Source organism: Oncorhynchus clarkii, chromosome 20, assembly GCF_045791955.1.
Source record: "Oncorhynchus clarkii lewisi isolate Uvic-CL-2024 chromosome 20, UVic_Ocla_1.0, whole genome shotgun sequence".
In the NCBI taxonomy this organism is placed as follows: domain Eukaryota; kingdom Metazoa; phylum Chordata; class Actinopteri; order Salmoniformes; family Salmonidae; genus Oncorhynchus; species Oncorhynchus clarkii.
Genome location: NC_092166.1, coordinates 87,916,992 through 87,944,066, shown reverse-complemented (window position 1 = coordinate 87,944,066; position 27,075 = coordinate 87,916,992). Strand labels below are relative to the sequence as shown.

At 45.6% G+C, this 27,075-nt stretch overlaps 1 protein-coding gene across 1 annotated transcript in view; it reads left to right on the top strand.

Moving 5' to 3' along the window:
• LOC139377191 (AT-rich interactive domain-containing protein 4B-like) overlaps positions 1–27,075 on the top strand; it is a 186,776-nt gene that overhangs the window by 121,146 nt on the left and 38,555 nt on the right. The window contains exons 17-20 of the mRNA XM_071120192.1: positions 6,170–6,379; positions 10,687–10,771; positions 14,152–14,323; positions 20,285–22,405. Coding sequence (XP_070976293.1) covers positions 6,170–6,379; positions 10,687–10,771; positions 14,152–14,323; positions 20,285–22,405 — 2,588 coding nt within the window. The remainder of the gene's footprint in view (positions 1–6,169; positions 6,380–10,686; positions 10,772–14,151; positions 14,324–20,284; positions 22,406–27,075) is intronic.

The following is a 27,075-nucleotide window of genomic DNA, read 5'->3' as shown; positions in this document are numbered from 1 at the left end:
GTTATTTAGTAGTAGTGGCTTGGTGGCTACAGGGTTATTTAGTAGTAGTGGCTTGGAGACTAGGGGGGTTATTTAGTAGTAGTGGCTTGGTGGCTACAGGGTTAATTAGTAGTAGTGGCTTGGAGGCTATGGGGGGTATTTAGTAGTAGTGGCTTGGAGGCTGCAGGGTTATTTAGTAGTAGTGGCTTGGAGGCTGCAGGGTTATTTAGTAGTAGTGGCTTGGAGTCTGCAGGGTTATTTAGTAGTAGTGGCTTGGAGGCTACAGGGTTATTTAGTAGTGGTGGCTTGGAGGCTGCAGGGTTATTTAGTAGTGGTGGCTTGGCGGCTACAGGGTTATTTAGTAGTAGTGGCTTGGAGGCTAGGGGGGTTATTTAGTAGTGGTGGCTTGGAGGCTGCAGGGTTATTTAGTAGTAGTGGCTTGGAGGCTAGTTTTGTTTTTTAGTAGTAGTGGCTTGGAGGCTACAGGGTTATTTAGTAGTAGTGGCTTGGAGGCTAGGGGGATTATTTAGTAGTCGTGGCTTGGTGGCTACAGGGTTATTTAGTAGTAGTGGCTTGGAGGCTGCAGGGTTATTTAGTAGTAGTGGCTTGGAGTCTGCAGGGTTATTTAGTAGTAGTGGCTTGGAGGCTACAGGGTTATTTAGTAGTGGTGGCTTGGAGGCTGCAGGGTTATTTAGTAGTGGTGGCTTGGCGGCTACAGGGTTATTTAGTAGTAGTGGCTTGGAGGCTACAGGGTTATTTAGTAGTAGTGGCTTGGAGGCTATGGGGGTTATTTAGTAGTCGTGGCTCGGTGGCTACAGGGTTATGTAGTAGTAGTGGCTTGGAGGCTAGGTTTTTTTTTAGTAGTAGTGGCTTGGTGGCTACAGGGTTATTTAGTAGTAGTGGCTTGTAGGCTAGGGGGGTTATTTTGTAGTCGTGGCTTGGTGGCTACAGGGTTATTTAGTAGTAGTGGCTCGGAGATAACAGGGTTATTTAGTAGTAGTGGCTTGGAGGCTAGGTTTTTTTTTAGTAGTAGTGGCTTGGTGGCTACAGGGTTATTTAGTAGTAGTGGCTTGTAGGCTAGGGGGGTTATTTTGTAGTCGTGGCTTGGTGGCTACAGGGTTATTTAGTAGTAGTGGCTTGGAGGCTAGGGAGGTTATTTAGTAGTCATGGCTTGTAGGCTACAGGGTTATTTAGTAGTAGTGGCTTGGAGGCTAGGGGGGTTATTTTGTAGTAGTGGCTTGGAGGCTAAGGGGGGGGGGTTTAGTAGTAGTGGCTTAGAGGCTAGGGGGTTATTTAGTAGTCGTGGCTTGGAGGCTAGGGGGGGTTTTTAGTAGTAGTGGCTTGGGGGGGTAATTTAGTAGTAGTGGCTTGGAAGCTAGGGGGGTTATTTAGTAGTCGTGGCTTGGTGGCTACAGGGTTATTTAGTAGTAGTGGCTTGGAGGCTAGGGGGGTTATTTAGTAGTAGTGGCTTGGAGGCTATGGGGGTTATTTAGTAGTAGTGGCTTGGAGACTAGGGGGGTTATTTAGTAGTAGTGGCTTGGTGGCTACAGGGTTATTTAGTAGTAGTGGCTTGGAGGCTATGGGGGGTATTTAGTAGTAGTGGCTTGGAGACTAGGGGGGTTATTTAGTAGTAGTGGCTTGGTGGCTACAGGGTTATTTAGTAGTAGTGGCTTGGAGACTAGGGGGGTTATTTAGTAGTAGTGGCTTGGTGGCTACAGGGTTAATTAGTAGTAGTGGCTTGGAGGCTATGGGGGGTATTTAGTAGTAGTGGCTTGGAGGCTGCAGGGTTATTTAGTAGTAGTGGCTTGGAGGCTGCAGGGTTATTTAGTAGTAGTGGCTTGGAGTCTGCAGGGTTATTTAGTAGTAGTGGCTTGGAGGCTACAGGGTTATTTAGTAGTGGTGGCTTGGAGGCTGCAGGGTTATTTAGTAGTGGTGGCTTGGCGGCTACAGGGTTATTTAGTAGTAGTGGCTTGGAGGCTAGGGGGGTTATTTAGTAGTGGTGGCTTGGAGGCTGCAGGGTTATTTAGTAGTAGTGGCTTGGAGGCTAGTTTTGTTTTTTAGTAGTAGTGGCTTGGAGGCTACAGGGTTATTTAGTAGTAGTGGCTTGGAGGCTAGGGGGATTATTTAGTAGTCGTGGCTTGGTGGCTACAGGGTTATTTAGTAGTAGTGGCTTGGAGGCTGCAGGGTTATTTAGTAGTAGTGGCTTGGAGTCTGCAGGGTTATTTAGTAGTAGTGGCTTGGAGGCTACAGGGTTATTTAGTAATGGTGGCTTGGAGGCTGCAGGGTTATTTAGTAGTGGTGGCTTGGCGGCTACAGGGTTATTTAGTAGTAGTGGCTTGGAGGCTACAGGGTTATTTAGTAGTAGTGGCTTGGAGGCTATGGGGGTTATTTAGTAGTCGTGGCTCGGTGGCTACAGGGTTATGTAGTAGTAGTGGCTTGGAGGCTAGGTTTTTTTTTAGTAGTAGTGGCTTGGTGGCTACAGGGTTATTTAGTAGTAGTGGCTTGTAGGCTAGGGGGGTTATTTTGTAGTCGTGGCTTGGTGGCTACAGGGTTATTTAGTAGTAGTGGCTCGGAGATAACAGGGTTATTTAGTAGTAGTGGCTTGGAGGCTAGGTTTTTTTTTAGTAGTAGTGGCTTGGTGGCTACAGGGTTATTTAGTAGTAGTGGCTTGTAGGCTAGGGGGGTTATTTTGTAGTCGTGGCTTGGTGGCTACAGGGTTATTTAGTAGTAGTGGCTTGGAGGCTAGGGAGGTTATTTAGTAGTCATGGCTTGTAGGCTACAGGGTTATTTAGTAGTAGTGGCTTGGAGGCTAGGGGGGTTATTTTGTAGTAGTGGCTTGGAGGCTAAGGGGGGGGGGGTTTAGTAGTAGTGGCTTAGAGGCTAGGGGGGTTATTTAGTAGTCGTGGCTTGGAGGCTAGGGGGGGTTTTTAGTAGTAGTGGCTTGGGGGGGTAATTTAGTAGTAGTGGCTTGGAAGCTAGGGGGGTTATTTAGTAGTCGTGGCTTGGTGGCTACAGGGTTATTTAGTAGTAGTGGCTTGGAGGCTAGGGGGGTTATTTAGTAGTAGTGGCTTGGAGGCTATGGGGGTTATTTAGTAGTCGTGGCGCGGAGGCTTAGGGGGGGGTTTAGTAGTAGTGGCTTGGGGGGGTCATTTAGTAGTAGTGGCTTGGAGGCTAGGGGGGTTATTTAGTAGTAGTGGCTTGGAGGCTAGGGGTTGTTATTTAGTAGTTGTGGCTTGGAGGCTAGGGGGGTTATGTAGTAGTTGTGGCTTGGAGGCTACAGGGTTATTTAGTAGTAGTGGCTAGGGGGGTTATTTAGTAGTCGTGGCTTGGTGGCTACAGGGTTATTTAGTAGTAGTGGCTTGGAGGCTAGGGGGGTTCTTTTGTAGTAGTGGCTTGGTGGCTACAGGGTTATTTAGTAGTAGTGGCTTGGTGGCTACAGGGTTATTTAGTAGTCGTGGCTTGGAGGCTACAGGGTTATTTAGTAGTCGTGGCTAGGGGGGTTATTTAGTAGTAGTGGCTTGGAAGCTAGGGGGGTTATTTAGTAGTAGTGGTTTGGAGTCTAGGGAGGTTATTTAGTAGTAGTGGCTTGGTGGATACAGGGTTTTTTAGGAGTCGTGGCTTGGTGGCTACAGGGTTATTTAGTAGTAGTGGCTTTGTGGCTACAGGGTTATTTAGTAGTAGTGGCTTGGAGGCTAGGGGGGTTATTTTGTAGTAGTGGCTTGGAAGCTAGGGGGGTTATTTAGTAGTCGTGGCTTGGAGGCTAGGGGGGTTTTTAGTAGTATTGGCTTGTTGGGGTCATTTAGTAGTAGTGGCTTGGAGGCTAGGGGGTGTTATTTAGTAGTAGTGGCTTGGAGGCTAGGGGGGTTATTTAGTAGTAGTGGGTTGTAGGCTACAGGGTTATTTAGTAGTAGTGGCTTGGAGGCTACAGGGTTATTTAGTAGTAGTGGCTTGGAGGCTAGGGGGGTTATTTAGTAGTCGTGGTTTGGAGGCTACAGGGTTATTTAGTAGTAGTGGCTTGGAGGCTACAGGGTTATTTAGTAGTGGTGGCTTGGAGGCTACAGGGTTATTTAGTAGTAGTGGCTTGGAGGCTAGGGAGGTTATTTAGTAGTAGTGGCTTGGAGGCTACGGAGGTTATTTAGTAGTAGTGGCTTGGAGGCTACATGGATATTTAGTAGTAGTGGCTTGGAGGCTACAGGGTTATTTAGTAGTAGTGGCTTGGAGACTGGGGGGGGTTATTTAGTAGTAGTGGCTTGGAGGCTAGGGGGGTTATTTAGTAGTATGGGCTTGGAGGCTACAGGGTTATTTAGTAGTAGTGGCTTGGAGGCTACAGGGTTATTTAGTAGTAGTGGCTTGGAGGCTAGGGGGGTTATTTAGTAGTCGTGGCTTGGAGGCTACAGGGTTATTTAGTAGTAGTGGCTTGGAGGCTACAGGGTTATTTAGTAGTAGTGGCTTGGAGGCTACAGGGTTATTTAGTAGTAGTGGCTTGGAGGCTAGGGGGGTTATTTAGTAGTCGTGGCTTGGAGGCTACAGGGTTATTTAGTAGTAGTGGCTTGGAGGCTAGGGGGGTTATTTAGTAGTCATGGCTTGGAGGCTACAGGGTTATTTAGTAGTAGTGGCTTGGAGGCTACGGAGGTTATTTAGTAGTAGTGGCTTGGAGGCTACGGAGGTTATTTAGTAGTAGTGGCTTGGAGGCTACATGGATATTTAGTAGTATTGGCTTGGAGGCTACAGGGTTATTTAGTAGTAGTGGCTTGGAGACTGGGGGGGGGTTATTTAGTAGTAGTGGCTTGGAGGCTAAGGGGGTTATTTAGTAGTCGTGGCTTGGGGGGGTCATTTAGTAGTAGTGGCTTGGAGGCTAGGGGGTTATTTAGTAGTAGTGGCTTGGAGGCTAGGGGGGTTATTTAGTAGTAGTGGCTTGGAGGCTAGGGGGTTATTTAGTAGTAGTGGCTTGGAGGCTAGGGGGTTATTTAGTAGTAGTGGCTTGGAGGCTAGGGGGTTATTTAGTAGTAGTGACTTGGAGATTAGGGGGGTTATTTAGTTCTAGTGGCTTGGAGGCTGGTGGGGTTATTTAGTAGTAGTGGCTTGGGGGGGGGGTCATTTAGTAGTAGTGGCTTGGAGGCTGGGCGGGGTTATTTATTAGTAGTGGCTTGGGGGCTATGGCGGTTATTTCGTAGTAGTGGCTTGGTGGCTACAGGGTTATTTAGTAGTAGTGGCTTGTGGGTGTTATTTAGTAGTAGTGGCTTGGAGGCTATGGGGGTTATTTCGTAGTTGTGGCTTGGAGGCTATGGGGGTTATTTAGTAGTAGTGGCTTGGAGGCTAGGGGGGTTATTTAGTAGTAGTGGCTTGGAGGCTAGGGGGTTATTTAGTAGTAGTGGCTTGGAGGTTAGGGGGGGTATTTAGTAGTAGTGGCTTGGAGGCTGGCGGGGGTTATTTAGTAGTAGTGGCTTGGGGGGGGTAATTTAGTAGTAGTGGCTTGGAGGCTAGGGGGGTTATTTAGTAGTCGTGGCTTGGAAGCTACAGGGTTATTTAGTAGTCGTGGCTTGGAGACTAGGGGGGTTATTTAGTAGTAGTGGCTCGGAGGCTACAGGGTTATTTAGTAGTCGTGGCTTGGGGGGGTTAGTTAGTATTAGTGGCTTGGAGGCTAGGTGGGTTATTTAGTAGTAGTGGCTTGGAGGCTACAGGGTTATTTAGTAGTAGTGGCTTGGGGGGGGTTAGTTAGTATTAGTGACTTGGAGGCTAGGGGGGTTATTTAGTAGTAGTGGCTTGGAGGTTGAGGAGGCTTGGGGTTATTTAGTAGTAATGGCTTGGAGTCTAGGGGGTGATTTTAGAAGTAGTGGCTTGGAGGTTGAGGAGGCTTGGGGGTTATGTAGTAGTAGTGGTTTGGTGGGCTTAGTTAGTATTAGTGGCTTGGAGTCTTCGGGGGTAATTTAGTAGTAGTGGCTTGGTGGTTGATGAGAATAGGAGGGTTATTTATTAGTAGTGTCTTGGAGGTTGTGGAGGCTAGGTAGGTTTTTTAGTGGTAGTGTCTTGGAGGTTTTGGGTTAACACAGTCCAAGGGCCAGGGGATTGTTGTTGTTCCACCTACTGCCAGGTTGTGAAAGTGGGTGTGGGGGTTGTGGTTGTTGTGCATTATGGGAAGCCTAGGTCCAGGAAGTGAACAGGAAGCTGAAATGTGTTTCATTGGTTTCAGGGATGAGAGCTGCAGTCGGGAGGGCGATGGTGGTGATGAGGATCTGGGGGAGGAAGGGGAGGAGTTTGAGTGTTACCCCCCGGGGATGAAGGTGCAGGTGAGGTATGGGTGCGGTCGCAGCCTGAAGACGTACCAGGCCACTGTGAAAGAGGCTGACGTGGAGGGGGGAGAGGTGCTCTACCTGGTTCACTACTGTGGCTGGAACGTCAGGTAAGATTAGCAGGACACACAGCCTTGGGGAATATGACCTTTCACCTCAATATATTTATCACCTGACCACTACTAGTTTAATATATATTAGTGGAGAGGTGTGGCTGGAACGTCAGGTAAGACTAGCAGGACACACAGCCCTGGGGAATATGAACTTTCACCTAACAACCATTATTTTACAGCCTATCTATCCTCTTCTAAAACAAATAGATAATTTGGCTTTGATTGGATGACTATTTAAATGGGTATGTTCCTCATAGTAATAATACAGTAGATACTCTGATTATTATCCATCTAATCGAACACAGTCCCTCTTTATCAGGACTAATGTCTTTTTACACTGTCGCCATCTACTGGCCGAAATCGAGAATTGGGTCAATCAGTAACATGATAATAACACGGTTGACATTCTAAAGTTTCTGTCCCTTGCTGGTCCGTCTGCCTGTCCCCCCACTGTTTGTCTAAGTAGTCTCTCGACAGGACAGATGTAACCATATGAAAGTTTCTCAGTGTACTGTGGATGGCCGTAAGCCTTGTCACAGAGCCTTAGAATAATACAACGTTTATATGTATACCTCAGTCACTCTGAAAGGCCAGCCTGGTTCCTACTATATGGCCAAACCGAGCCTGGGATGAACTGGGCTGGCCTGGTTACCCATCCACCATAGTTGCTGGAATCGCACTGGATATGATTTGTTTTTTTTATTTATTTAATTTAAATGTTATTTGACCTTTATTTAACTAGCCACTACCACTAAGTAACTCCTCCTTCCGGTTACTATGCAACGCGCTAACCACTAGGCTACCCTGCCGCCCCAGGGCGGGCCCTATAGTTTGAATGTGGTATTAAAGTGTTGCTATACTCACCTCTCCCCCCTGGGCCAGAGACAGGGTAGTACAGTGTTACTATATAGAAGTAGAGTTGGCATACCTAAGGGGATTATGAGACACACACAGCAGATGGGAGCTTTTCACAGTGAGACGGATGTAGTGATGTCATTGTCTTACTGCCGTTTTGTGGCTGAGTTCCAAAACTGGTTGAGCAGAAGCTCTTCTCTCTGCGTTACGTTGTCTTCTGGTGTGAGGTTGGAAGACTTTCATTCCTTTCTGTAGGTACTTAAGTAGTATCTCTGGGTAGTATCGGTCTGTAGATGGACGTTAAGTAGTATCTCTGGGTAGTATCGGTCTGTAGACTGACGTTAAGTAGCATCGGTCTGTAGACTGACGTTAAGTAGTATCTCTGGGTAGTAACGGTCTGTAGACTGACGTTAAGTAGTATCCCTGGATAGTATCGTTCTGTAGACTGAAGTTAAGTAGTATCTCTGGGTAGTATCGGTCTGTAGACTGACGTTAAGTAGTATCGGTCTGTAGACTGACGTTAAGTAGTATCTCTGAGTAGTAGCGGTCTGTAGACTGACGTTAAGTAGTATTGGTCTGTAGACTGACGTTAAGTAGTATCTCTGGGTAGTATCGGTCTGTAGACTGACGTTAAGTAGTACCTCCGGATAGTATCGTTCTGTAGACTGACGTTAAGTAGTATCTCTGGGTAGTATCGGTCTGTAGACTGAAGTTAAGTAGTATCCCTGGATAGTATCGTTCTGTAGACTGAAGTTAAGTAGTATCTCTGAGTAGTATCGGTCTGTAGACTGACGTTAAGTAGTATCTCTGGGTAGTAACGGTCTGTAGACTGAAGTAGTATCTCTGGGTAGTATCGGTCTGTAGACTGAAGTTAAGTATTATCTCTGGGTAGTATCGGTCTGTAGACTGAAGTTAAGTAGTATCTCTGGGTAGTAACGGTCTGTAGACTGAAGTTAAGTAGTATCTCTGGGTAGTAACGGTCTGTAGACTGAAGTTAAGTAGTATCTCTGGGTAGTAACGATCTGTAGACTGAAGTAGTATCTCTGGGTAGTATCGGTCTGTAGACTGAAGTTAAGTATTATCTCTGGGTAGTATCGGTCTGTAGACTGAAGTTAAGTAGTATCTCTGGGTAGTAACAGTCTGTAGACTGACGTTAAGTAGTATCTCTGGGTAGTAACGGTCTGTAGACTGAAGTAGTATCTCTGGGTAGTATCGGTCTGTAGACCCAAGATAAGTAGGTTCTTTTGAATTCATTTCTGTGGTTGGTATTTTATCCTAATGTGGATTTATCTTCATTAATGTTGTCTTCTTCCATAAAATAATGTGGATTTATCTTCATTAATGTTCTGTTATTCCATAATGTAATGTGGGTTTATCTGCATTAATGTTCTGTTATTCCATAATGTAATGTGGGTTTATCTGCATTAATGTTCTGTTATTCCATAATGTAATGTGGGTTTATCTGCATTAATCTTCTGTTATTCCATAATATAATGTGGGTTTATCTGCATTAATCTTCTGTTATTCCATAATATAATGTGGGTTTATCTTCATTAAGAAAACCTTATTTCATGATATCATTTTGGGTCTCTTTCTGTTAGATCTGGATCCTGTTTGACTAAAGTGGGGGTCAGACAGACGATAGAGGGTTGAATGTCTGTGTGGTCAGTGGTGTGTTGGTTTGTCAGGCAGACGATAGAGGGTTGAATGTCTGTGTGGTCAGTGGGGTGTTGGTTTGTCAGACGATAGAGGGTTGAATGTCTGTGTGGTCAGTGGGGTGTTGGTTTGTCAGACAGACGATAGAGGGTTGAATGTCTGTGTGGTCAGTGGGGTGTTGGTTTGTCAGACGATAGAGGGTTGAATGTCTGTGTGGTCAGTGGGGTGTTGGTTTGTCAGGCAGACGATAGAGGGTTGAATGTCTGTGTGGTCAGTGGGGTGTTGGATTGTCAGACAGACGATAGAGGGTTGAATGTCTGTGTGGTCAGTGGGGTGTTGGTTTGTCAGACAGACGATAGAGGGTTGAATGTCTGTGTGGTCAGTGGGGTGTTGGTTTGTCAGGCAGACGATAGAGGATTGAATGTCTGTGTGGTCAGTGAGGTGTTGGTTTGTCAGGCAGACGATAGAGGGTTGAATGTCTGTGTGGTCAGTGGGGTGTTGGTTTGTCAGACAGACGATAGAGGGTTGAATGTCTGTGTGGTCAGTGAGGTGTTGGTTTGTCAGGCAGACGATAGAGGGTTGAATGTCTGTGTGGTCAGTGGGGTGTTGGTTTGTCAGACAGACGATAGAGGGTTGAATGTCTGTGTGGTCAGTGGGGTGTTGGTTTGTCAGGCAGACGATAGAGGGTTGAATGTCTGTGTGGTCAGTGGGGTGTTGGTTTGTCAGACGATAGAGGATTGAATGTCTGTGTGGTCAGTGAGGTGTTGGTTTGTCAGGCAGACGATAGAGGGTTGAATGTCTGTGTGGTCAGTGGGGTGTTGGTTTGTCAGACAGACGATAGAGGGTTGAATGTCTGTGTGGTCAGTGAGGTGTTGGTTTGTCAGGCAGACGATAGAGGGTTGAATGTCTGTGTGGTCAGTGGGGTGTTGGTTTGTCAGGCAGACGATAGAGGGTTGAATGTCTGTGTGGTCAGTGGGGTGTTGGTTTGTCAGGCAGACGATAGAGGGTTGAATGTCTGTGTGGTCAGTGGGGTGTTGGTTTGTCAGACGATAGAGGGTTGAATGTCTGTGTGGTCAGTGGGGTGTTGGTTTGTCAGACAGACGATAGAGGGTTGAATGTCTGTGTGGTCAGTGGGGTGTTGGTTTGTCAGACAGACGATAGAGGGTTGAATGTCTGTGTGGTCAGTGGGGTGTTGGTTTGTCAGACAGACGATAGAGGGTTGAATGTCTGTGTGGTCAGTGAGGTGTTGGTTTGTCAGGCAGACGATAGAGGGTTGAATGTCTGTGTGGTCAGTGGGGTGTTGGTTTGTCAGACAGACGATAGAGGGTTGAATGTCTGTGTGGTCAGTGAGGTGTTGGTTTGTCAGGCAGACGATAGAGGGTTGAATGTCTGTGTGGTCAGTGGGGTGTTGGTTTGTCAGGCAGACGATAGAGGGTTGAATGTCTGTGTGGTCAGTGGGGTGTTGGTTTGTCAGACAGACGATAGAGGATTGAATGTCTGTGTGGTCAGTGAGGTGTTGGTTTGTCAGGCAGACGATAGAGGGTTGAATGTCTGTGTGGTCAGTGGGGTGTTGGTTTGTCAGGCAGATGATAGAGGGCTGAATGTCTCTGTGATAATACTTGTTAGGCTCCCTATGTAGTGCACCACTTTTGACCAGGGCCTATAGGGAATCCCATAGAGTGTTTGTCAAAAGTAGTGCACTATATAGGGAATAGGGTGCCATTTGGGATATGAGCTATATACACGTTACTTTTGACCTGTGATTGACCCTTTGTGTCCATCTCTCCCGTTAGATATGATGAGTGGGTCAAAGCCGACAAGATTGTCCGTCCGGCCAATAAGAATGTTCAGAAGATCAAGCATCGCAAGAAAATAAAGGTAGGATAAATATTAATAAAAAAAAAATGTAATACTCTTTTGCATATACAGTTGCAGTCAGAAGTTTACATACACTTAGGTTGAAGTCATTAAAACTAGTTTTTCAACCACTCTACAAATGTCTTGTTAACAAACTATAGTTTTGGCAAGTTGGTAAGGACATATACTTTGTGCATGACACAAGTAATTTTTCCAACAATTGTTTAGACAGATTTTTTCACAATTCCAGTGGGTCAGAAGTTTACATACACTAAGTTGACTGTGCCTTTAAACAGCTTGGACAATTCCAGAAAATTATGTCATGGCTTTAGAAGCTTCTGATGGGCTAATTGACATCATTCGAGTCAATTGGAGGTGTACCTGTGGATGTATTTCAAGGCCTACCTTCAAACTCAGTGGCTCTTTGCTTGATGTCATGGGAAAATCAAAATAAATCAGCCAAGACCTCAGAAACAAAATTGTAGACCTCCAAAGGTCTGGTTCATCCTTGGGAGCAACTTCCAAACGCCTGAAGGTACCACGTTGATCTGTACAAACAATAGTATGCAAGTATAAACACCATGAGACCACGCAGCCGTCATACCGCTCAGGAAGGAGACGTGTTCTGTCTCCTAGAGATGAACGTACTTTGGTGTTAAAAGTGCAAATCAATCCCAGAACAACAGCACAGGACCTTATGAAGATGCTGGAGGAAACAGGTACAAAAGTATCTGTATCCACAGTAAAACGAGTCCTGTATCAACATATCCTGAAAGGCCACTCAGCAAGGAAGAAGCCACTGCTCCAAAACCGCCATAAAAAAGCAAGACTACAGTTTGCAACTGCACATGGGGACAAAGATCGTACTTTTTGGAGAAATGTCCTCTGGTCTGATGAAACAAAAAAAATAACTGTTTGGCCATAATGACCATTGTTATGTTTGGAAGAAAAAGGGGGAAGCTTGCAAGCCGAAGAACACCATCCCAACCATGAAGCACGGGGGTGGCAGCATCATGTTCTGGGGGTGCTTTGCTGCAGGAGGGACTGGTGCACTTCTCAAAATAGATAGCATCATGAGGATAGAAAATTATGTGGATATATTGAAGCAACATCTCAAGACATCAGTCAGGAAGTTAAAGCTTGGTTGCAAATGGGTCTTCCAAATGGACAATGACCCCAAGCATACTTCCAAAGTTGTGGCAAAATGGCTTAAGGACAGCAATGTCAAGGTATTGGAGTGGCCATTATAAAGCCCTGACCTCAATCCTATAGGAAATGTGTGGGCAGACCTGAAAAAGTGTGTGAGCAAGAAGGCCTAGAAACCTGACTCAGTTACACCAGCTCTGTCTGGAGGAATGGGCCAAAATTCACCCAACTTATTGTGGGAAGCTTGTGGAAGGCTACCCAAAACGTTTGATCCAAGTTAACCAATTTAAAAGCAATGCTACCAAATACTAATTGAGTGTATGTAAACTTCTGACCCACTGGGAATGTGATGAAAGAATTAAAAGCTGAAATAAATAATTCTCTCTTCTATTATTCTGAAATTTCACATTCTTAAAATAAAGTGTGATCCTAACTGACCTAAGACAGGGAATTTTTACTAGGATTAAATGTCAGGAATTGTGAAAAACTGAGTTTAAATGTAGTTGGCTTAGGTATACAGTGAGGCAAAAAAGTATTTAGTCAGCCACCAATTGTGCAAGTTCTCCCACTTAAAAGGATGAGAGAGGCCTGTAATTTCCATCATAGGTACACTTAAACTATGACAGACAAAATGTGAAAAAAAATCCAGAAAATCACATTGTAGGATTTTTAATGAATTTTTTTGCAAATTATGGTGGAAAATAAGTATTTGGTCACCTACAAACAAGCAAGATTTCTGGCTCTCACAGACCTGTAACTTCTTATTTAAGAGGCTCCTCTGTCCTCCACTTGTTACCTATATTAATGGCACCTGTTTGAACTTGTTATCAGTATAAAATACACCTGTCCACAACCTCAAACAGTCACACTCCAAACTCCACTATAGGCCAAGACCAAAGAGCTGTCAAAGGACACCAGAAACAAAATTGTAGACCTGCACCAGGTTGGGAAGACTGAATCTGCAATAGGTAAGCAGCTTGGTTTGAAGAAATCAACTGTGGGAGCAATTATTAGGAAATGGAAGACATACAAGACCACTGATAATCTCCCTCGATCTGGGGCTCCACGCAAAATCTCACCCCGTGGGGCCAAAATGATCACAAGAACGATGAGCAAAAATCCCAGAACCACACGGGGGTTAGTGAATGACCTGCAGAGAGCTGGGACGAAAGTAACAAAGCCTACCATCAGTAACACACTACACCGCCAGGGACTCAAATCCTGCAGTGCCAGAAGTGTCGCCCTGCTTAAGCCAGTAAATGTCCAGGCCCGTCTGAAGTTTGCTAGAGAGCATTTGGATGATCCAGAAGAAAATTGGGAGAATGTCATATGGTCAGATGAAACCAAAATATAACTTTTTGGTAAAAACTAAACTCGTCGTGTTTGGAGGACAAAGAATGCGGAGTTGCATCCAAAGAACACCATACCTACTGTGAAGCATGGGGGTGGAAACATCATGCTTTGGGGCTGTTTTTCTGCAAAGGGACCAGGACAACTGATCCGTGTAAAGGAAAGAATGAATGGGGCCATGTATCGTGAGATTTTGAGTGAAAACCTCCTTCCATCAGCAAGGGCATTGAAGATGAAACGTGGCTGGGTCTTTCAGCATGACAATGATCCCAAACACACCGCCCGGGCAACGAAGGAGTGGCTTCGTATGAAGCATTTCAAGGTCCTGGAGTGGCCCAGCCAGTCTCCAGATCTCAACCCCATAGAAAATCTTTGGAGGGAGTTGAAAGTCCGTGTTGCCCAGCAACAGCCCCAAAACATCATTGCTCTAGAGGAGATCTGCATGGAGGAATGGGCCAAAATACCAGCAACAGTGTGTGAAAACCTTGTGAAGGTTTACAGAAAACGTTTGACCTCTTTCATTGCCAACAAAGGGTATATAACATAGTATTGAGATAAACTTTTGTTATTGACCAAATACTTATTTTCCACCATAAAAAATAAATTCATAAAAATTCCTGCAATGTGATTTTCTGGATTTTTTTCCCCTCATTTTGTCTGTCAAAGTTGAAGTGTACCTATGATGAAAATTACAGGCCTCTCATCTTTTTAAGTGGGAGAACTTGCACAATTGGTGGCTGACTAAATACTTTTTTGCCCCACTGTATGTAAACTTTAACTGTAGCCATTTCAAATGAATTTACTGAAGAAACAGTTGTGTTTCTGTCTATGAAGATGACATGAGGTTACCACAAGATACAGAACATTACTCTGGAGCCCTTAACATGGTCTTCCTGCCCTCCCAGAACAAAGCGGAGAGAGAGCGCAACCGCCTGGAACGACTGAACCAGGACCTGGGGAGTCCGTCCCCCAACAACCTACGTGTCCCCCGCCCCTCCTCCAAACTCCTCGGCCCTGGCTATGGCTCATGTCCCGGCTTGGCCCACGAGCTCCATGTCTTCTCCAAGATGGAGGACGGTGAGAACCAACGGACTATGCATTCTTTTGAAATCACTTCTATACTCAATGGCCTGCAAGCATTGGAGGCTGGTTAATGGAGAAACATTTTTTTGTGGGGAGAAATTGTCAAAGACATTGTTTTAACCTAAAATATTTAATAAAGACATTTATAATACAATATTATGGGAAATGGGAATGAGAGGGCTACGCAGCAGTGATTGAATGAAGCATGAGTTGAGGCTTAAGTCCATGATGGGTTGTGGCATCAGTGCAGGACAGGCTCATCATGGATGGATGGAGTTGGAGACGAGCTGAACTCTTCCACTGACGACAGGACAGGACTGGGAAGACAAGAAACAGTAACACGACAGAGATAGACAAAAGAGCTAAGAATGAGTTGGTCCAAGCAAGGCTTATAATCAAATTGTTGTGTAATGTGATTGACACCACATACAGTAATGACAGAAAATGGACAGGGCTGCTCAGTGCTCAAACATCCAATGGATGAGAGGGTCCATGAGACATGGCTTCAGTTCATATCAGGAGAGAGTTGACACTGGTAGTGGAGTGGTCATCACCTCTTAGGGAACAGGAGGGGACTTGGCTGAAGTGGTCATCACCTCTTAGGGAACAGGAGGGGACTTGGCTGAAGTGGTCATCACCTCTTAGGGAACAGGAGGGGACTTACCTGAAGTGGTCATCACCTCTTAGAGAACAGGAGGGGACTTAGCTGAAGTGGTCATAACCTCTTAGAGAACAGGAGGGGACTTGGCTGAAGTGGTCATCACCTCTTAGGGAACAGGAGGGGACTTACCTGAAGTGGTCATCACCTCTTAGGGAACAGGAGGTGACTTACCTGAAGTGGTCATCACCTCTTAGGGAACAGGAGGAGATTTACCTGAAGTGGTCATCACCTCTTAGGGAACAGGAGGGGACTTGGCTGAAGTGGTCATCACCTCTTAGGGAACAGGGGGGGACTTGGCTGAAGTGGTCATCACCTCTTAGGGAACAGGAGGGGATTTAGCTGAAGTGGTCATCACCTCTTAGGGAACAGGAGGGGACTTACCTGAAGTGGTCATCACCTCTTAGGGAACAGGAGGGGACTTGGCTGAAGTGGTCATCACCTCTTAGGGAAACGGAGGGGATTTACCTGAAGTGGTCATCACCTCTTAGGGAACAGGAGGGGACTTGGCTGAAGTGGTCATCACCTCTTAGGGAACAGGGGGGGACTTGGCTGAAGTGGTCATCACCTCTTAGGGAACAGGAGGGGACTTACCTGAAGTGGTCATCACCTCTTAGGGAACAGGAGGGGATTTAGCTGAAGTGGTCATCACCTCTTAGGGAACAGGAGGGGACTTACCTGAAGTGGTCATCACCTCTTAGGGAACAGGAGGGGACTTGGCTGAAGTGGTCATCACCTCTTAGGGAACAGGGGGGGACTTGGCTGAAGTGGTCATCACCTCTTAGGGAACAGGAGGGGACTTACCTGAAGTGGTCATCACCTCTTAGGGAACAGGAGGGGATTTAGCTGAAGTGGTCATCACCTCTTAGGGAACAGGAGGGGACTTACCTGAAGTGGTCATCACCTCTTAGGGAACAGGAGGGGACTTGGCTGAAGTGGTCATCACCTCTTAGGGAAACGGAGGGGATTTACCTGAAGTGGTCATCACCTCTTAGGGAACAGGAGGGGACTTGGCTGAAGTGGTCATCACCTCTTAGGGAACAGGGGGGGACTTGGCTGAAGTGGTCATCACCTCTTAGGGAACAGGAGGGGACTTACCTGAAGTGGTCATCACCTCTTAGGGAACAGGAGGGGATTTAGCTGAAGTGGTCATCACCTCTTAGGGAACAGGAGGGGACTTGGCTGAAGTGGTCATCACCTCTTAGGGAACAGGAGGGGACTTGGCTGAAGTGGTCATCACCTCTTAGGGAAACGGAGGGGATTTACCTGAAGTGGTCATCACCTCTTAGGGAACAGGAGGGGATTTAGCTGAAGTGGTCATCACCTCTTAGGGAACAGGAGGGGATTTAGCTGTAAATACAAATAGCAGATACATTTCATTACAGCAGCACCATCGTAGGTTTGGGAAACAAGTTTCTCCATCAAGTTAAACTCTCCTGGGGCATAATCGTTAGCCAAATATTGGCATTTTGCTGCGGAAGGACAAGAGAGTGACGAGAAAGCAAGTTTGATCAGTCATGGAAAGAAAAGCGCTGAAAACTAATTGGCTCCCTATTTTAAAAGAAAATGGAGAACAAGCTATGAAGGAAAGGTACAGCCAACTAGCGCAAAAATGATATAATATATCATCAAAAATAATATCCCAATCCCGAATGCTGTGCTGCACATGTAGCGCTATATTTTACGTCATGTACCTACATTATATAGGTTTTATATATTATTATATAGATATATACATTATATAGGTTTTATATATTATTATATAGATATATACATTATATAGGTTTTATATATTATTATATAGATATATACATTATATAGGTTTTATATATTATTATATAGATATATACATTATATAGGTTTTATATATTATTATATAGATATATACATTATATAGGTTTTATATATTATTGCTTGCTGTTTGGGGTTTTAGGATGGGTTTCTGTACAGCACTTTGAGATATCAGCTGATGTACGAAGGGCTATATAAATAGATTTGATTTGATATATACATTATATATGTTTTATATATTATTATATAGATATATACATTATATAGGTTTTATATATTATTATATAGATATATACATTATATAGGTTTTATATATTATTATATAGATATATACATTATATAGGTTTTATATATTATTATATAGATATATATATTATATAGGTTTTATATATTATTATATAGATATATACATTATATATGTTTTATAGGTATACACGTCAGCTTTGCACGTCGCCGTTAAACTAGACGTTGGCCCATAACGATGTTTGCATTTTTAGCTACTGTCGTCCGATTCCGATATGTTCACCGATATATCGGTGCATCCCTACTTTTATACAGTAGCCTAACAGGTATTCTACTTTGTTATATCGGTGCATCCCTACTTTTATACAGTAGCCTAACAGGTATTCTACTTTGTTCAATGACAGACATGAGTACAGGGGGATTAGAGAACAGTTTTCCACATTACACTTTTATACGGTTCAATCAGAAAGTATTCCTTTTTTCCACAGTTTATTTCATTACTGCTTTACTCTAAAATATATTAAATTAATTGTTTTCCTCAATCTACACACAATACCAATAATGACGAAGCAAAAACAGGTTTTTAGAAATGTTTGCACATCATTAAAAAATAAAAACAGAAATAACATTCAGACCCTTTGATTTGAGAGTCAAAATGAAGCTCAGGTGCATCCTGCTTCCATTGACCATCCTTGAGATGTTTCTACAATGTGATTGGAGTCCACCTGTGGTAAATTCAATTGATTGGACATGATTTGGAAAGGCACACACCTGTCTATAAAAAGGTCTCACAGTAGTCAGTGCATGTCAGAGCAGAAATCAAGCCATGAGGTCAAATGAATTGTCTGTAGAGCTCTGAGACAGAATTGAGTTGAGGCACAGATCTGGGGAGGGTACCAAAAAATTTCTGCAGCATTGAAGGTCCCCAGTAAACACAGTGACCTCCATCATTCTTAAATGGAAGAAGTTTGGAGCCACCAAGACTCTTCCTAGAGCTGGCCGCCCAGCCAAACTGAGCAATTGGGGGAGAAGGGCCTTAGTCAGGGAGGTGACCAAGAACCTGATGATCACTGTGACAGAGCTCCAGAGTTCCTCTGTGGAGATGGGAGAACCTTCCAGAAGGACAACCATCTCTGTAGCACTCCACCAATCAGGCCTTTATGGTAGAGTGGCCAGATGGAAGACACTTCTCAGTAAAAGGCACATGACAGCCCGCTTGGAGTTTGCCAAAAGGCACAAAAATGACTCTCAGATCATGAGAAACAAGATTCTCTTCTCTGATGAAACCAAGATTGAACTCTTTGGCCTGAAGGCCAAGCGTCACATCTGGAAGAAACCTTGGACCATTCCTACGGTGAAGCATGGTGGTGGCAGCATCCCTACGGTGAAGCATGGTGGTGGCAGCATCCCTACGGTGAAGCATGGTGGTGGCAGCATCATGCTGTGGGGATTTTTTTCAGCAGCAGGTACTGGAAGACTTTTCAGGATAGATGGAAAGATGAACGGAGCAAAGTACAGAGAGATCCTTGATGAAACCTGCTCCAGAGCGCTCTGGACCTGACTGGGGCAAAGGTTCACCTTCCAACAGGACAAGAACCTTAAGCACACAGACAAGACAATGCAGGAGTGGCTTCAGGACAAGTCTCTGAATGTCCTTGAGTGACCCAGCTAGAGCCCAGACTTAAACCCGATCGAACGTCTCTGGAGAGACCTGAAAAAAGCTGGGCAGCGACACTCCCCATTCAACTTGACAGAGCTTGAGAGGATGTGCAGAGAAGAATGGGAGAAACTCTTCAAATACAGGTGTGCCAAGCTTGTAGTGTCGTGGAAATTTCCTTAATTACCAAATGATGAGAGAGCAAATCACACACACGAGTCAGAGTTATGCTTAATCTTCACCTTTAATAATAATTAAGCTTTTGCAATAGCATTTTGACTTTCAACAGTTCAGTATCTCTAATGAAAAGTTGAGTGCTCAACATAATGGCAAATGGGTTCCTTTATAGCAAAGATCCACCCCCTCTCAAGACGACATGACAAAACACAGGTCTTAGGAACTTACACAAAGAAAGATTTTACTTCAGAGGAATATCCCCTAGTCAGACAGAGTTGGCTATAAATGATCGTTCAGTTTGGTCTCCTAAACAAAGCTCTTATCTCGTCCTTGGTACAAAATGGTACCAAGACATTACCCCCACCCTATGATATATATCAAATTGTCGTTTAGATACAACCAATTCTAAATACAACCAATCCTGAACAAGCTCACGGAGAGGAGAGTGGGGCTATAGGTCAAGATAGGAGCAACAAAAGAGGGAGCATAGAATGATTCCAGACACTGCCATCCTCCTCTCCCCGATGGGAAAAGTAGGGAGTGACTGGCACAGACACAGTGGAGCAAAATATATGTTTACACATGATGACACCTTGACCTCTCCCCTCTCTGCGGCCCATGCAACTTAGTCTTGACATAGAACAGATAACTGCCCATGGCCACCACTATAGTACAACAAAATACATTTTTATGAGAAATAACTCATAAGCATATCATGAAAATAGAACATCTTATCTATGTTACCCAACCAATTCTGATTATTCCCCAACAGTAGCTTCATACCCAAAAAGACATGAGGCTGTAATCACTGCCAAAAAGATGCTTTAGCAAAGTACTGAGTAAAGGGTTTGAATACTTTCTGATGTTTTTTATTTTTTTTTAAATACATTTGATTTCTAAAAAACAGTTTTTGCTTCGTCATTATGGGATATTGTGTGTAGATTGATGAGGGAAAAAACGATGTAATCCATTTTAGAATAAGGCTGTAACGTAACAAAAACTGGAAAAAGTGAAGGGGTCAGAATACTTTCCGAAAGCACAGTACATACATAGACGCCTCCAATTGTTGGTCATGGAAATTCTGTTAAAAGTAATTGAGAAGTCATGGAAAACTCATGAAATTCCATCCATCTAAATGTATTTGAACCCTTACTTGTTTAAGGGTACTTTGAGGGCAAGGGTATTTTTCTTGTTCAAGTGTAGTGACTCCAATGCCTTTGGAATGAAAAATAGTTGTTTGGAATGAAAAATAGTTGTTTGGAATGAAAGAGTTGTTTGGAATGAAAAAGAGTTGTTTGTAATGAAAAAGAGTCTTAAGCCATTAATAGATTAGGAATGTATTTAATTCCAAACAACTCTTTTTCAAGTCTCCTAGACTGACTGCTAGTATAGTATGTGATATGAAAACCATGTTGTTGTTTCCTTTCAGCCTCAGATAGTTCAACAGATGACATTGATCACCAGGATGAGGAGGGTGATTGTGAAGACGAAGATGACTGTCCAGGGGGGCGCTGCGGTCTCAGAAAGGGGTGTACCCCAGAACATGTCAGAAAGGGGGGTACCTCAGAACATCTCAGAAAGGGGGGTACCCCAGAACATCTCAGAAACGGGGGTACCCCAGAACATCTCAGAAAGGGGGGTAACCCAGAACATCTCAGAAAGGGGGTTCCGCCTGAACCACCTCACGCCTTAGACCACTGGGAGGGTGCCACCTTTACCGATGTCCTCAAAACCCCATTGATTGCAGGAAATGGCCAAGAACCAATCAACAAAGATACCCCGGAGGCGGTGAAATGGCGAAGCCAACCAGTGTTTGAGGGTGAGAGGGAGGGGCCGGGTAGCTCTGCCTCGAGGAAGAGGAAGTCAGAGGGAGCAACCCGGGAGCGGTCGGAACGCACCCCTAAAGGACCCCTGTCCAAAACCAAGCTCCCCACCCGGAGCATCAGGAACGCTGACTGGCTGTCGAGAGACCCCAGGAAGGCCAGGGAGAGAGGAGGAGGGGAGGAGAGAGAAGGAGGAGGAGGGGAGGAGAGAGGAGGAGGAGAAGGAGGAGGGCCAGGGGAGGAGAGAGGAGGAGGAGAAGGAGGAGGGCCAGGGGAGGAGAGAGGAGGAGGAGGGCCAGGGGAGGAGAGAGGAGGAAGAGGAGGGCCAGGGGAAGAGAGAGGCGGACCAGCAGGAGGAGGCTCTTCTGGTAGCAGCTCAGACGATGAGGGAGGAGCACCACCTCCCACTGATCCCAACCAATCAGAGACCGACCGAGAGAGAGAGCAACCCAGTTCCTGTCCAAAATCCAAACCTTCCCCCTCCAAAAAGTACAACGGCATGAAGGACAAGACCGACAAAGGAGGCGGGAGTGGCAGTGGCGCCCGCCCTGCGGGATTCTGGGATATTCCTGAGAAGAGGGCCAAGATGGCTGCTACAGCGGATGAGAGGGAGAGGCAGGTGGGTGGGGGGCGCACCAAGGGCCAGAAGGATGTGTGGTCCAGTATTCAGGCCCAGTGGCCCAAGAAGACCCTGAAGGAGCTGTTCTCTGACTCCGACACAGAGGCTGCTAACTCCCCTCCTCCCCCTGGAACGGCCCAGTCCTTCTCATCAGGCCTGGAGGAGAGGGAGAGCAAGGGGGAGCGGAACGGGGATGGAGACGAGGCAGGAAGAGGCCCGGAGAGGGAGGACCCTGGGACCTCAGAGGAGAACAAGGAGAAGGATAGGAGGAGTGAGCAGGAGGAGTTCCCCCCCAGCGGCTCTAACTCAGTCCTCAACACCCCTCCTACAACCCCAGAGTCCCCCTCCATGGAAGGTATTAGTAGTGGGGCCATTGCGCAAAGCTCTGGGACTGGTTCAAACTGGACTCAGCCCTCCTCTCCTCCCCCCTCCACAGGGACCCCTGCACTGTGTAAAACCCCCTCCTCTGACCCCCTGACTCCAGGATACCCCAACCCCCGGACTCCAGGACACCCCAACCCCCTGAATCTGGGGTTGACCCCAGGACACCCCAACCCCCTGACCCCAGGACACCCCAATCCCCTGACACCAGGACACCCCAATCCCCTGACACCAGGACACCCCAACCCCCTGACTCTGGGGTTGACTCCAGGACACACCAACCCCCTGACCCCAGGACACCCCAACACCGTAACTCCAGGACACCCCAACCCCCTGACCCCAGGATACCCCAACCCCCTGACCCCAGGACACCCCAACCCCCTGACCCCAGGACACCCCAACCCCCTGACTCCAGGACACCCCAACCCCCTGACCCCAGGACACCCCAACCCCCTGACTCCAGGACACGCCAACCCCCTGACTCCAGGACACCCCAACCCCCTGACTATGGGGTTGACCCCAGGACACCCCAACCCTCTGACCCCAGGACACCCCAACCCCCTGACTCCAGGACACCCCAACCCCCTGACTCCAGGACACCCCAACCCCCTGACCCCAGGACACCCCAACCCCCTGACCCCAGGACACCCCAACCCCCTTCCGGGTCACAGTGAGACAGAAAGCAGTACGGTGGAGGTGGAGAGTCTGGACCAGGACTTACCCCCAGGTAAGCAGTCTGGGAGGGGAGCTGCAGGACCAGGACTTACCTCCAGGTAAGGGGGTGGGGTGGCAGGTTGCCTAGTTCAGGGGTCTACACTATGGAGACTGTAGATATACAGTGGAGCACATTGTTTTCCTCACAAAAAGGGAAAACAATAAAAAAGGCACCTCACGGAAACGCGAGGGTGGTTCCTAACACGCTCCGGCACCGTTTCGTTCCTCGCGGAGATGTGAGGGTGGCTCCTAACACGCTCCGACACCGTTTCGTTCCTCGCGGAGACGTGGGGGTGGTTCCTAACACGCTCCGACACCGTTTCGTTCCTCTTGGAGACGTGGGGGTGGCTCCTAACATGCTCCGGCACCGTTTCGTTCCTCGCGGAGACGTGGGGGTGGTTCCTAACACGCTCCGGCACCGTTTCGTTCCTCGCGGAGACGTGGGGGTGGTTCCTAACACGCTCCGGCACCGTTTCGTTCCTCGCGGAGACGTGGGGGTGGCTCCTAACACGCTCCGGCACCGTTTCGTTCCTCTTGGAGACGTGGGGGTGGCTCCTAACACGCTCCGACACCGTTTCGTTCCTCACAGAGACGTGGGGGTGGCTCCTAACACGCTCCGACACCGTTTCGTTCCTCACGGAGACGTGGGGGTGGCTCCTAATACGCTCCGGCACCGTTTCGTTCCTCGCGGAGACGTGGGGGTGGCTCCTAACACGCTCCGACACCGTTTCGTTCGTCTTGGAGACGTGGGGGTGGCTCCTAACACGCTCCGAAACCGTTTCGTTCCTCACGGAGACGTGGGGGTGGCTCCTAACACGCTCCGACATCGCGGAGACTTGGGGGTGGCTCCTAACACGCTCCGACTTCGGAGACTTGGGTGTGGTGTAGCACCAAACAACATTTTAGCCTGATTAGAATTCCCCCCAAAGGGTATTTGTTTGTAGTAATAACTACCGCTACACAGTTAAAAACAGCTGGTAGCCTTTTCTCTATTTTAGCTGTTATGGGAGTGAATACATTGAAGCAGCATATTAAACTGGGATAATGTTGTAGGTTACACTGGCAAGTAGGCTAAGAATATTTGCCATGGCAAATTATTTATAAATCGTATTATTTCACATGGGAGAGATGTGGGAAGCTAAAAAGGCTAGCTTGCCGTTTTTAGTCAGCTAGCTAGCAAGCTGCTGGTGGACCAACAAACAGCCAACTGGCAGACACAAAACACGGTCATGTAAATCAAACCTAAACTTTCATTACATGTAGGCCAAACAAATTAAATATGCAATTGGTTTTCTTTCAAATTAGTTTACAGTGGTGATCTTTTCAACGTGATACATCTTTGCCTACCTCAAATAGGATACAAATAGGATACAACAACAGGAAATTCTCGATCACGTTGCTATTTGAAAGTCAAGAAATGCATGGACCCATGTCATGTTACCGAAAGGTGTCCCCTTCTCCAGAAACTCTATTGCCAAGCACACACTCATATGTAGATCAATGTGAAGAGGTATGTACTACTACTGCTCCACTGTTCTACCTAGTCATTATTTGTACCCACCTGGTGTACCAAGTCTATTAGTCCCTGATTAGAGGGGAAGAGTGAAAACCAGCAGTGGAACTGGCTTGAGGTATAGATTTGAATTTGAGATGCCTAGTGGTTAGAGAAGCAGGCCAGCAACTGGATGGTTGCCGGTTCGAATCCCATGTCCGACCTGCACTAACATCTCCAAGGAAATGTGTGTGTGTAAATATATATCGGAGGGACATTGTACAGAAGACCAATTTCCGTCTCATATGGATCAGTAAAGGCTTCTTGTTCAGCCCAGGAGCAACACCATGTGGGGGAAGGATCCCCCTCCTCCCAGAGTAAAGCCTTGTTCAGACCAGGAGCAACACCATGTGGGGGAAGGATCCCCCTTCCTCCCAGAGTAAAGCCTTGTTCAGACCAGGAGCAACACCATGTGGGGGAAGGATCCCCCTCCTCCCAGAGTAAAGCCTTGTTCAGACCAGGAGCAACACCATGTGGGGGAAGGTGTTCTTATTCTCCATGGACTTTACACAGTCCCAGAACTTTTTTGAGTTTGTGTTGCAGGAAGCAAATTTCTGCTTGAAAAAGCTAGCCTTGGCTTTTCTAACTGCCTGTGTATATTGGTTTCTAGCTTCCCTGAAAAGTTGCATATCATGGGGGCTGTTCGATGCTAATGCAGAACATCGTAAGATGTTTTTGTGTTGGTTAAAACCTCTTACTTCTACCCCCTCCTTTTTTGAAAATTCTGTTAAAAATCGCGCAACTTTTCAGCGTCCTGCTACTCATGCCAGGAATATAGTATATGCATATGATTAGTATGTGTGGATAGAAAACACTCTGAAGTTTATAAAACTGGTTAAATCACGGCTGTGACTATAACAGATCGTGTGTTTCATTGAAAAACGCAAGAAAAACTGCTCTCTGAAAGCTAAAAATAATTTCCATAAGTCACTTCCACCAGTTATTAAAAGAGAACAGAATTTAATGGCGATCTACCTGCAATTCATACAAATTCCGCACGATGGCGCCATTGTCCTAATTTTCAATTGAATTAATTGTTGGAAAATCCTTTTATCTGACCTCCATTTTCCCAGTCTTCACCCGGATGCAGTTGAGGGAGATATCAGATGGCATTGTTTTTGCAAGTGAAGACCTATTGAAAAGACATCGCCCTGTAATCATTTTGATAGATTATAAACGTTTACTAATACCTAAAGTTGGATTACAAAAGGATTTCGAAGTGTTTTGTGAAAGTTTATCGTCGACTTTTTTAATTTTAAAAAATTACGCAGCGTTTAAAAACGATGTTTTTTTCTGAATGACACAGATCCCATACAAAGCTATTTGGGGTATATATGGACCGATTTAAACGAAAAAAAGACCCAATAGTGATGTTTATGGGGCATATAGGAGTGCCAAGAAAGAAGCTCGTCAAAGGTAATGAATGTTTTATATTTTATTTCTGCGTTTTGGGTAGCGCCGGCTATCGCAAAATCTGTTGTTTACGTGTCGAGCTGGCATTTTGGGGGGTGCATGCTATCAGATAATAGCTTCTCATGCTTTCGCCGAAAAGCATTTTAAAAATCTGACTTGCTGGCTAGGTTCACAACGAGTGTAGCTTTAATTCAATACCCTGCTTGTGAATTTTGATCAAAGATTGAGTTGTAACGAGTACATTTAGCATTTAGCGTAGCGCATTTGCATTTCCAGGGGCATACTTGAGACGTCTGCGTCTCAAGTATGGTCAAGAAGTTAACTTCTTGGCGCACCCATCCCGTTAGCGGGATCATTCTCGTCAACATCCGCTGAATTGCAGAGCGCCAAATTCAAATTAAATTACTAAAAATATTTAATTTTCATGAAATCACAAGTGCAATATAGTTCGATGAAGATTATTTTTATATCCAAAAACCTCGATTTTGTTGGTGCGTTTTGTTCAGAAATCCACAGGCTTGTGCAGGTCATGAACGGCAGACGAAAATTCCAAATAGTATCCGTAAAGTTTGTAGAAACATGTCAAACGGTTTTTTATAATCAATCCTGTTTTTACAATAAATAATCGATAATATTCCAACCGGACTGTAGCTTCTTCAATAGGAGAGAGAGAGAGATGTCTGCTCCAAGCTGTTGCGCATGAAAACTCTGCTGGCACCCAGCCATGCACTGACGCGATGTAATCGTTATCGCTCATTTTTCAGAATAAAAGCCTGAAACTATGTCTAAAGACTGTTCACACCATGTGGAAGCCATAGGGAAAGGAAACTGGTTGATATCCCTTTAAATGGAGGGAAGGCATGCAATGGAACAGGGGGATTCGTTTCTCTTAGGTACTTCCTTGTTGGATTTTCCTCAGGTTTTCGCCTGCAATATCAGTTCTGTTATACCCACAGACAATATTTTTGACAGTTTTGGAAACTTTAGAGTGTTTTCTATCCTAATCTGCCAATTATATGCATAATCTAGACTCTGGGCCTGAGAAATAGGCAGTTTCATTTGGGTACTGCCCCCTACACTAAACAGGTTAAAATCTGTCTAGGCCAAGCGTTCCGCTAGCGGAACCCCACCTCAACATTGCGCTGAAAAGGCAGCGTGCAAAATTCAAAAATACTTTTTATAAATATGTAACTTTCACACATTAACAAGTCCAATAGAGCAAATTAAAGATAAACATATTGTTAATCTACCCATCATGTCCGATTTCAAAAATGATTTACAGCAAAACAAAAACACAGCCATTTTCCAGCCAAAGAGAGGAGTCACAAAAAGCAGAAATATAGATAAAATTAATCACTAACCTTTGGCGATCTTCATCAGATGACACTCATAGGACATCATGTTACACAATACATGTATGTTTTGTTCGATAATGTGCATATTTATATCCAAAGCACAGCTGGGGGCAGACGGTGGTCTATAGGAGGCGGCAACGGTGAGAGACTTGTTTTTAGAGAGGTGGATTTTTAAAAGTAGAAGTTCAAATTGTTTGGGTACATACCTGGATACTAAGACAGAACTCTGCAGGCTATCTTTGCAGTAGATCACAACACCGCCCCCTTTGGCTGTTCTATCTTGTCTGAAAATGTTGTAGTTAGGGATGGCGATTTCAGAATTTTTGGTGGTCTTCCTAAGCCAGGATTCAGACTCGGCTAGAA